This window comes from Bombus pyrosoma, linkage group LG18, assembly GCF_014825855.1.
Source record: "Bombus pyrosoma isolate SC7728 linkage group LG18, ASM1482585v1, whole genome shotgun sequence".
Lineage (NCBI taxonomy): Eukaryota > Metazoa > Arthropoda > Insecta > Hymenoptera > Apidae > Bombus > Bombus pyrosoma.
Window position 1 is genome coordinate 2458905 of NC_057787.1, and position 12724 is coordinate 2471628.

At 37.0% G+C, this 12724-nt stretch overlaps 1 protein-coding gene across 9 annotated transcripts in view; it reads right to left on the reverse strand.

Annotated features, from left to right (window-relative positions):
• The window catches only part of LOC122577230 (tyrosine-protein kinase Btk29A), a 271717-nt gene that overhangs the window by 48742 nt on the left and 210251 nt on the right, over nt 1–12724 (reverse strand). Inside the window, exon 1 of one of the 9 annotated variants that reach the window (XM_043748387.1) lies at nt 4054–4668. The exons of the other annotated variants lie outside the window; for them this stretch is intronic. Within the exon in view, the coding sequence (XP_043604322.1) occupies nt 4054–4156 (103 nt within the window). The 5' untranslated portion in view covers nt 4157–4668. Of the gene's footprint in view, nt 1–4053; nt 4669–12724 lie in introns of those variants that run through there. 9 annotated transcript variants of the gene reach the window in all.

Here is a 12724-nt window from a genome sequence, read left to right on the forward strand (position 1 = left end):
TGCTGAAACGAATAATACAATAACAGAAAGAAGACTGAAGAAGAAGCACCCTGCAGACCTCACAATAGAACAATAAACAACCTGGAAGATGGAGCCCCGCTGGGGGTAACCATCCACATGCTATATTTCATCAAAACCCAAACTATAATATTTTACCAAATGTCCTAATGGACAAATTGTAAAATGATCTATTTAAAAAATAAAAAAAAAAAAAAAAAAAAGTAATATCTTAAAACGATATTTAATGTTTCGTACATTCGGAATTTTGACAATAGCAACGTGCGAAAAGCGGTCTAAAAGCCGAAAGAAAAATTCGAAATGAGACATACTCTGCCGTTTCCATAACCTACACGCGGCTCTGACATCTACTTTGAATATTACACGTGTCGAACGAGACTCGTTGAAATGCCAAGTAACCTTCGCTATTCCAATCAACTTGTACACGAGCACGTTTCCGGCCGCCCGCTCAATTTCGCCTGAAATTGCACGCGCCATGAAAAAATAAATTATTTGTCAGCCATAAAAATATTCCGTCTGCCACCATTTTTTCACCACCTATAATCTATGGCGGATAGAAACGAAAATGGTACTTAAATAAACACGCGGAGTCTAATAGAAGTCAACGCACTATTGCGTTATCCTATTGGTATGTTAATTAACGATAGAACAAATTCCGGAAACTTTTTGTTTTTAGTACATCTAAAAATTGGCAAGCGCTGCTTTTAGGAAAATCAATTTTAACGGAAATGTAAACAGGTTGGTACAGTGAGTAGTAGAAAAATATCAATACAGGTTAGGTTTTCCTGTAAAACATACAACTTTTTTTGTAACACATACTTTTGTGTAAAAAATTTCAACGTTTCGTAATTTATTAGCTTGAAGCAGCTGTATAATAACGCGTACACAGTCGATCGTGTTTTCAACGAAATTTCACATTTCGATTACAATTTCTCTTCGAATCGCTTATCATCATAAATCGTAATTAGCTCGTAATAATTGGTTGTTTGAAATTAATTGAGTTCGAAGCTCGTTACGGGTTTCAGTTACCGTTTGACTCGTTCCTTTGGAAGTAACTACACGTTAGTACGTTAGATATGGAGAATGGCGGATGAATTGGAACGAAGAGTACGGGACAGAATGGCGCTCTTGACATTAGGCGTGGCAAGAAAGTTGCGATTCCGTTCTCGTAAGAGCGCACGGTATCGTGACGGTAATGTGTTCGGTTGTAGTTGCTTCGTGCCGTGGAAATTATCGTAGCGGTCGCATAAACAGTTTGTTTTAGTCGTAATGGCGTTTGTATGCATCGCAGCTAGCTTTCAAGACTTTAGTTTCAACGAACGATAGATTAGGATTCCGATTAGAATTTCTCTCTCGTTTCAACACGAAGCAGAACCGTTAACGTCTCTGATGAATCGAAAAGGAAAATCATACAGACGATTATTTTGTAATATTCTCGTCAAGTTTGAGAAATTTTCGAACGATAGAAGAACGTGATTAAACTGAAATGATCCGTAGCAGCATCGAATTGTGAAAGGTAATCGAATGAAACTTTGTATCTTCTATATTCAGCGAGAATCAATCACACGAAACATCCACACGAAATCAAATCTGCCATCTGAAAAAAATTACGTCGAACAATGTAGAAAATTACTGAAGAATCCACGTTTTCTACCAATTGCACAATCTACCATGTTTTGACCTTTCCATACGATCCCTCTCTCCGCTTATTTCTCGGCTACAATCGCTCGTGCGCGTTACATAAAATTCAATAATTACCCAATGATTGGAATCGAATTCGAATTCGATATACGTATTCGATCGTTTCTATCGATCGCGATATCACGTGTCCGTTCTGCAGGGGTCGAAAACAAGAAAGTTGTGTGCTCTCATGCGCGTCTCATGGTGTCTGTGTGACCTTTCGTGTTTTGCGTAACCGATATTCCAATATGAATACAATCGAGCGAGGCGCGTGGATGCTTTCGACCGAGATAAACCGGAGAACGGCGAAAAAACGCGACGAAGAAACCAATCGAGCATCTGGTCGATCTTTCTTACAACCCTCGATCGATTCTCCGTGTATTACGTAAAATCAATTTTACATAACCTACAAAAATTTTTGAAGATTACGATTCATATCGATTTTAGGCGCGGTTCGGCGAGGATAAATTTCACACTCGTGTACAACACTGTTGTGCATCTAAAAGTAATTTCTTTCCGACGTTTCGCCAGCTTTGTAGTTAGAATTTAAAAACGCAGTGAAACGATGCCTCGAACAGTGTGGCGTGCAACAGCGTTAAGCGTGAAAATTCGAGCCGGCAAACCTTCGAGTCTTTTACTCGAAGATAAATTTGTTGTTAGAATGATTTGTTATTACAGTGATTTAACAATTATATGGTTATTAAGTCATCATGCAACGTTTATATGCAAATTTCACCACCAGCGATGCAAACGTGATTGTAATTTGACAAATAACACTTGCAAGGCCGCATATAAACGAGCAATGCAACGTGGCTTTCAATTTGGCAAGTATATATTTTTAAGGCTCGTTAAAGGCGAGCAACGCGAAATCGTTGGAATTTCGTAATTGTGACGCTACGTGATTTCGTAGCTTTATATTTTCAATAGCAAGATTACAAGCTTGTGTGCGTCGAACCATTATGGCCGGTACAGACCACGTGTTGTGTCGAGATTTCGCGTGTTATAGCGATATCGTGTGCACTTTGACGAACTAATATCTTTAACAATAATGTTAGTATTTTGAACACAATTTTAATAATAATATCAACGCGTTAAATGCCGTGCTATGTTATCGCAACTATTAACTATCACTCATTTACACCGATATTCAATTCTACATGTTATAGGAAATTATTAAAATTACTGTTCTGGCAATGCTCATTCCAATGCAAAGCAGGAATATTTCTGACGTTGAGAAGAGAAAATGAGATTTATAAGGAAAGAACGTTTAGAACTATAGGAATCGGCCGCCTGATTTACACGGCTAATTAAACGACGTTGTCGCGATTAATAAACCGAAGGAAATTAAATTGGTTTCCTGGCATTCGCGATATACGCGTTTGGCTTTTCCCGAACGTTTGAGATAAGAGATTATCATGGCTCGCTATCGTGTTTGGTGCCAAATCGATACTGTAAGATCTGATAAATCTTAAACGTTTAATTGTATAATCGATACGCCTAATTTCCGAAAAGCTGCTTTCTTACGGTTACGACATTTATCTTGCGTAAAATCAAATAAAATCGAAAGTAATTTTCCACATTGAAACTGAATATCTTCATTTCTTATTCGATGAACAAGTTCCCTTAAAATTAATGATACAGAATTTGAACATTAGCAATATATTTAATAATTATAAAATTGCTATTCTTAAAAAAAAAATTGTTGAAATTAAATATTTTGAGGTTAAACGTTGTCGATACAATATCTAATTATGAATTTATCATCCGATAAAAGGAATAATTAATCTTGAAATGAACACCATAGAATTGAAAAATTGGCAATATCATTTATAATGATATTTACGGTTTAGAAACTTAAACCAAAATTCTTAAAATTAAGCTCGTCTATGTATTAGGTTATCCGACAAGTTTCCTTCGTTTCATAAAATAACGATAGATGAACAACAATTTCTGTTTTATATTATGTTATTGAATTAGGTATGATACATTTCGTTCTATTTCTATTATTATGTTCGTGCATAATTCAATAAACTAATATGAAACAAAAAACATTGTGCGTCTATTATTTCCTTATAAAACGAAAGAAACTTTTCGGACAACCTAATATAAAGTACGAAGGTTGGACAAAATAATCTAGACACCCCGTATATGTCATATATACATATATATATACATATATTTTGTCCAATCCCTGCTTCCCTCTTTATTGCTATAATTTTTAACTTTTCAGCGCAGAAGATACTGTCTGAATTTATAAAGAAATATGGCACCAAGAAATTGTTTAAATATAATATTAGAACACAGTGGAGATACGTAGGATGAAATACGAGTAGATTAAATATAATTAAAACGTACCAGAATTGGCGTGGCCGTGTCCAGCGCTGGTGCTATTCGTCGCCGAGTGAACAGCGTTGGTCGCCGCGTTCGCGACATGCTTCAACGCGCTTATCACCATCATATCTTTTATCACACTCGAATCTCCGGCTATCCCATGCAGGATATCCAGGAACACGATATCCAAACAACAATCCTCGACCGACGTAAAACCAACCGAATTATCTTGAAACTTCCAACAGTCGGAAAATCAACATCCTCACCATCTTAAAATTTCTCCATTGCCATTTTCACAGCCGTGTAATGTTCGAAATATCGTTCGAAAAATCGGTTTTAACGAGACTTTACAAACATCTATATTAAATTGTAACTTTACTATTATTATTAAATGTCCTAATGTTTATAGTATTTACTAGAATATTAAGTACTTTCCTGTGAATATATTTATGCGTTAAATTAACCTTTAGACCTATGAATGGATTACAATCACGAATTCGTTGAACTTCGTAGTTAAAATCTCGTTGTTGGATCGTTCGCAAGTTTTATGCAATCGATCTGCACAGAAAGGTGGAAGAACGCATGAAAGACGTGGGCCAAGTATAACGTAAAACGAAACAGCCGATCGTGACTGTCGTCTAGGCTCGACTAAATCGTTCCAGCACGTAGAGAACGCGAAAGCCAGCGCTGCCATCACGCACGCACACACACACACACACACACACACATACGGGAGCAAGGTGCCGCCCCTCTTCTTCTTTCGGCCTTTTTCATCGCAGTTTCACCTTCACGGAAGTCTTGCGAACCAGACTGACGCGTGTAGGTGTTGGACAACACCGGTGGATCCACTCTATTTCGCTAGCTGGAGGCGGATGACCTGCGAACGTTACACGCCGCGGGCTTCGCCATAATCGAATTGTTAGGCTCGACGATTCTGCGTTTTCGACCTAGTTCATCTGACCTAGTCCAGACATCCCTGTGATATCCTCTTCCTGGACCAACGAGCGTGTACACTTTCAGAGAGATATGTAATAAGGTTATAAAGTAAAGCATTGTGTACTATAACACAGCAATATGGTATAATAACACGTTGGGTGTCAGAGTTATACAGTGGCCACAAAAAGTATTATTTTGCAACGAAGCGTCTCTTTATTTGCTTCTACGTTTAATTTTCATAATATCAAAGCTTTGTAGTCGCATGAAAGCACTGTCGGATGGTACAACGTTTAATGTACTTGGATTTAATTAATTAGCGTGAACGCCACGATAAGTAGAATGACGTGCAAACACTTTTTTACATCTTCATGCTTCTTTAGCTTCGATAGAAATGCATCGTGCTGTCTCATGCACGCGTTTAGAGATTTATTTCTGCATTGATATATACTTCCGATAAATCGTTGTGAAATTTGCATATAAACGTCGGATGATGGTTTCACTCGTAACTGGTAAAGCGGGACTATCAGACTTCAGTCATTCTTATTTTTATATGTGAAAAAAATGTGAAATTTCTGTATGATGAACACTTCCACCATTTAAATTTCAATAATTTAAATTTCTGTATAAAGAATACCAAATGATCGCGTACTTTTAGAGTGTAGGAAATTTTGTTAAACGAACAGTGCTGAAATGAGTACAGATGCTTATTAACTTTAACATTTGAACAATTTTCTAACCTTATTTTATTTCTTCCACTGACTATACATCGAGCCTTGACTCGAAAAATGGCGGACAATATCGAGGCTGACAGACTTGTTTGGGGACTTCTTGTAAGAATGATTCATCTTTTTTATGGTTTCCGTGCTAGCGTGTGGTAAAGTTTCTTAAAGATAACAAGGAGTTTACCGTCTGCCACATATCGAATTACGCTGTGCCAGGTTTTACAAGAAATACGAGTAGCACTGAATTTGTAAATCCTATGGTTTTGGCTTATTTCTTATTTCTTAATAGATCTAAGTTGTTGTCTCATTTAGTAGCTGGTTCTACGTTCCTGTTTTTATTTGAAAATTATTTTCTCACACGAATCCGATCGTTTCCGAGTTTCATCAAACGTCAGGCTCAGACTCGTTGATGCAAGCGATCCGCTAAGACCGAGGTTAATAAAATTGCATTTGCGTGGATAAGTATCGGCCACGTGAATTCTTCGACGCAAGAACCTTAACGGGGTTAATTGGTTTCCACGCGATTACACGAGTGAAGCGTCTGGGAAAAAGATACTCACGAAAACGATATTTCCTTTTTCGAGTGTTTGGAAGCCAGACGAAAATCGTGGTTCACCGGGGAATTTCGCGTTAATTAGCCGTTGCGATACATATAAGGCGAGCAACCGCGATTCGTTTGATTTTCGTAATCGGCATGGGTCACCGGTTTCGATTTGTGGAACACCCGTCCTTTTTTTCGATCGAACCGTTTGACACTGATTCGTTCACAGATATTTTTCGCGGCTTGGTGTACTATTTAATTTTATCTGAATTTCGTCAATAACTTTATTGTAGAATTTTGTTCGTTGGTTTTCTGAAAGTCAGCGAATTATATGTACACACGTTAAGCATAATATCAGGAATTTTGTATTTGATTAAGCAGTTAACTGCGTTCGACTTGTGTACACGTCGATGCAAAACTATATTTCGGCGCTGTTAACGCGTGTACTCGTCATGTAAAATAAAAAGTTACCATTTATTATAAAATCTCAAAATTTTAGTAAAAAATAATATGAATGACATTCAGTGGTATGTTTCTTGTATACTTTTAGTAAAATTGTGTATTTTATAAAAAAAGAAAGTTTCGAAAGAAAAAGTTTGATTATTTGATTACTGTTTTTTATAAATTGAGTATAAATAAAAGATTATTTTCCCCAATGCATTGGCTGTTCCCCGAATTCTTTTGTGTACTTTATTATTTTTTCTTCTTTCTTCTTTATCGAATTATCTGATTTTATAAAAAGTGATATAATTTCACAATCTTAGGAAAAGTCATTTTTCCTTTTCATGATTTATACAAGGACAATTCTACTCAAAAAATGAATCGTGGGATAGACAGTATATCCTTGATCCTGCATCCCCTATTTTCCAATTTTCTCTATTTTCTTTTCAAACTTAATTTCCAATAAAATCTGTCTGTTCTGTACCTAACCTTGCGATCTAAACAAATACTCTTACGTATACACAAATATAACCAGTGAATAAAGCACTAATAAAAAGCTGAATATCTCACTCGATAACACGCTAATCGTTAAAACAACCTTTATCTTCCAGTAATTGGAAAAAGCAGAGAAAACAGAGTGCATCGTCTTATCGATCGGATTTTGAAAACTAAACGAATAAAGTTTGACACAAAAGCCATCAACCGCCGTTGCAGCGGAGAGTTTGTCGTCCCCGGGCGATACGCGATAATCCGTCGAGCGATCGGTGGTCTGTTTACTTCGGTAACGTTACTCGATACTCTGGTGGTAACCCAAGAGCAAACCGAGTGCCGACGGGCTGCGTGCCCGCACGATCTTTCATTCGAATTAATACGGCACCAGACGCTGGGCATCGTGCGCGGTTGGTGAACGGAGGCAAGAGTCGGGTTTCATTTGCACAGGTAAAGCTCCCGTGAGCCAGGCAGGTGAACAAATCGAGGAACAAGAAAAATATTACGCGACCACCTACCTTACCGCTTGTTGCACAGCCATATCCTTCTTTCTCGCCATACCGCTGACATGATTTTACTTTTCAACGTTACGCCGCGCTACGGAGCGATACAAAATTAGTGCGCGATCCAACGTTTCCATATATTTTCTATGTTTGAAGAGAAAAATCGTCGGGAAAAAATTCCACGAACATTCCATGGTAATGGCAGTGTGGGAACCAAGTGTCGGATTTAATTGTTTATCAAGGAACAGTCCTGTTTCGTAATCGCTGAAACGCGCTAGTAAATGGAAAATGCACAACGCTTAATGTTACGTCGTACATTGTACAAGGCTTGAAATTAAAGTGACATTTATGTGGAAGTGATGTAATATATGTAATATAACAAAAATGTAATAGATGGACACAATACGTGTTAGCACGTAGTGATTGCTTTTGATGATAGTGATCGACCACGCTGTTTCAGGATCAGGATTAGTTGGGATGAGATCGCACATCAGAGAATTTGTATTTCAAATTCCTTTTTATTGTCTTGTGAATAGCTAGAAAATAAAATTCTTATAGTAGGAACGAAATACAAACGTCCATATGAAAAACCAATTTACTGTCGTTCAAAATTCAGATCATATTTTACGTTAATTTCCAACTGCAACTTTGTCATAATTTTTCCAATTCTTTTTCGTCGGTTACATCGAAGATTGCAACTGAAATTGTAATTATAACTCGCAAAGCGGTCCGTAATTTATATTCAGACTGAAATTTTTCATTGAAGTATCTCAATCGCGAAGAATTCAATATATTTCTATTTCGCCATTCGAGAATCATTTCTCCATTGTAACGGCACTCGACAACAAAACTTTCCAACGATTTCGTCGGTACAAAGTATATCACCGAAGCGTAAATACCGACAGGGCTAATGAGCCATCGATATCTCTACGGTTCCTTCGTCGAATGTTTGGCAACGGTCGCGAACGCCTAAAGAACGCGTGGGTAGTGGGGATATTGAGGGGCGACAAAAAGAAACGAATCAGATCACGAAAACAGTTGAATTGTAACCGAGAAGTGAGAATAGTCAGTTGAAATCGACAACTGTCGTAAAGAGTGGAAAACGGGAATTGTTAATATACTGTTAACACCGCCGATTATTTCTTTGGCACCCTACACGTTCTACACCAAGTTCACCTCACCATGTTCCAGTTTCAGTATCGCATATTATTAACAAAAGATATATGAAAAGTATATTGAACGTTGTTCTCCCACGCGAGCTTTCAATTTTTCATCGCGTCACTTTTGCATTCACCTATCGAACTCGGACAGCGTGCGAAATAAATAATACGCAACTGGAATCCTGTTCCAGCGTATCTCCTCATGTATATTCCAATACTTCCAGTTAGAAACAGACGCAGAAGATTCCCGGCGTTTTCTCACGGGGCATCGTAAATTTTTACGATTACATTCTATACCAGGCATGCTTCACGCCCAGCGATAGCAATGTAGCGGCACATGAGTCAACGGAAGATGCGAATCGTATTGTTGTGCCTTGCGGTACCAACGTTGTTTTGGTTTACTAGGTCTAAAGATAAATAAGCCCCGGGCAAAACATTATCGCCGTTATTTCTAATCGTCAACTGGAGTTACATGGAGTTACAGAACTTTTTGTAATACCACCGGTCGATACAAATAGACGAACGTGCTCTCTAGGACAGTATAGCGAGACACACAGTCGAATAGCGAGCGTAGAGTTACGATTACGACCGGCAGACACTATCCCTGTACTTGTATTTAAAGTGATTTTAATATACACTTACTATTACAATTTTATCACTCGTCTGTTTAATAAACCAACACGTATTACTGAAATATGTGTAATTTTGTGTGCTACACAATATTAACCGCATAGACATACATATATGAGTATGAGTATGTGTGGGAGTATTTGCGTGCGCAGCGTATGGTAAAGCAGCAGAATACAACTGTTGCGTACGTATGGTGATGAAAAAGATGGCGAGACAAAGAGAGTGCTGAGACGCGTGCAATGTGTATCTACGAACATCTTGTAAATCACATATTAAACAAATCTGAAACTATTTTAATATCATTTCTACATGTAATGTAAGTGTTCCTATATATTTATTTCGGCGACTAAGATTCACAATTCTCAACACGTATAACAATTCACCTCAACAATAATATTCTCTTTTTTATCGTTCGCTTCGCTTATCGCGAATTTCTCGTGGATTGACCGGTTTTTGCCAAACCGCGAGGCAAGATTCGCGGTTATAGTAATAAACGGACCGTATTTAATGAAACTGAGAAGATCGAAGGATGAAGAGTATATTGGAACAGTAGCAAAGCACTATTCTCCTCTTTCCTCGGTTCTCCTGCCTCTCGAAATCGAATCCCATCAGCGTCACCGTGCAAGTGGCTTCACTTCAAAATTCAATGATCTTCTCGAGCTTTCCGAGCACGAGCTACCGCGGACAGAATCACCGTCCAGATATATCAACCCCAAGTCGCTCCTTTCTCCGTTCCTCCATTCTATTATCGGTAAGGAATGTACGCGTTGTTCGGGAGGAATGATAACTCGCACCGGAACAACCGACGAGAATTCTTTCTCAAGAGTCCTTGCTCTTCTCCGGCAGCTTGATTTCGAAATTAGAATTTTTTCCATTTTCTTCCGGGCTAAATTTAAAATTTATAAATTTGAATTTTAAAATAGAATTTGCTCGATTGTATTTTTCGCTTTTAATCAATTCCTCAAGTACCAGCAGTATTTTCATAAATCGTTCCCCCCAAACGGTAGAAAGTAGCAAAATTTAATATACAATAGCGTTAATAATAGAATAGTACAATATATATCAGTTAAGTAAAAATATTTAATGAATAAGAATATTAGACAAATGGATATTATAATTTTCGAATTTGATGAGCGATTTCCATGTCTCGAACTTGGTTCAAATCTGGTTAATCTCTTCGATTGAATATCCATAACAAAATTGATAAATATTGATTGATGGAATATAGGAACAGTAATATTTCCGGAAGCGTGTAAATTGGTATAAAACTAAGGTAGTAAAAAAATATACAAAATTATCAGAAAAATGCAAAACTACGTTTCATAGAAAAAAAGTATGGGGAAACTACGTTCCATAGGACAAATACATAAAACTACATGTTAGTCGCAAAAATAGCAGAAAAGATATTATTCAAAAATATTAATAGTTATCGTTGCATATTATGTTCTTTAACTTATGACTATTGTAAAATATGTAATATATATTAGAATATTTTTCTACTGTATAAAGCACATGTTATACATTTTTAATCACTAAAAACTTACTAATTACTCGATGGTATTTTCAATGAGTCTACGAACCACGTTTCTTACCTAATTCCTACAGACATACTAACACGTATTACATTGTCGTTATTATTATATAACTATTAAAAGAGAGGTCTCATTGTAAGATACCCTGTGTCTTTGTCTCTCACAACGTCATCAAGGTTAAATACGTGCAGCAATATCATCAATCAATGTCACAAAATACGTACTGGTACGTGCCCTCGTATCTTGTTTCTTTCCTACAAAACTTTAATCACATGCTGGTTCCTCCACCTGTTCTTTTCTCTGTATCTTTAAAATTCCACAATTCCAGGAAACATATTACTATTACTAAAACGCTACAATATTATATATATATCTACAATATCAATATATTATAATAGTATATATGTATTTTTATCAAACTACAGGAACCATTATACGTTTCATAACTATAAAACCACCCAGTAACATTCAATTTTGGTATGTTGTATTGCACATCTTTGTACGTTAAACAATTTGTTCTTTCTTCTTCCCCAAAAGGAACAGATTGTATTGCTTCGAAAAAAGAAAAAGGTTGGAAAATTAATTCATTCTTTCTTCACAACTATATTTGGTTGGCAACTAAGTGGTTGCGGATTTTGTCATTACCACCTGATGACAACATCCGCAATCACTTAGTTGCCAACCTAATACAGCGTAACAGAATATTTTATTTTACAAAAACGAAGAGTGCAATCAGATGTAATCTGATTTTGTTGCATCCTATCTCGTACTTAAGAACTAATTTTAGTATAGTTTTATAGTTACGAGTAGACTGCTTATTTTGATGCATTTGCAGGAAATCTGAAAGTGGAAAATTGCACAGGATGCACGCGATATGAGACGATATATCAAATATTCAAAGTATAGTGCCTTCTATAATACTCGACATCTAAAACAATTTTTCTATCGAGATTCTACTTTTCTAATTATACTCACAATAAATATGAATATGCATAAAAATTCGCATTTAGAGACGCAACGCTATCACAGACGACCCGTATCGTCTTAATGATTATCGTATGAGAAAATAACGTGTAATAAAAATCGTGGACTGTTTTATCAACCGTGTATCTGCACTATATTTCATCATCTCTATTCTTTTCGAACCGTGACAGAGTCTATTAAGTTTCATTACTCGTGGTGGAACCGAGGCGATTCGTTACGGCAGAGGCGACATCTCGATTCTCGACTGCGATCGGCTATGAAAAATTAGCAAGCGGACAGTAGGAGAGTAATTTTCCGGCCGTCTGATTTTCCAAGCCGAGAATTCACCGGCAACGTAATGCGATACGAAGTTGAGGCGTTGCAGGCGCAAATGAAATTACGAGTTGCCGGCCCCCAGGTATCGAACTTCCGGCTGTAAAGGGGCCGAGAAAACTTGCCCCGGCCGATTAGTTCGGCGAAGTTAGCTCGTTGCATATTACGCGTGATAAAAACTTGCTTTAACGAACCTCGAATATACGATGCTCGGTTATTACGTATTTCTGGCTGTTCTGATGATAGTTGTAAACTAGTCGCGAATATAATTCCTTTGTTCCTTCGTGATTACGTGGTTTATGAAACTATTAACTTAATACCCAGCTGGTACACTGATGAATTTCTTTTAATAGCTTGCGTTTTGTTTCGAAGTTCAAAAACGTGGAAAGTTAAAATTGAATTCGAAAACTTGAATTTGACAATTCGAAGAAAGTATGAAAAAGTT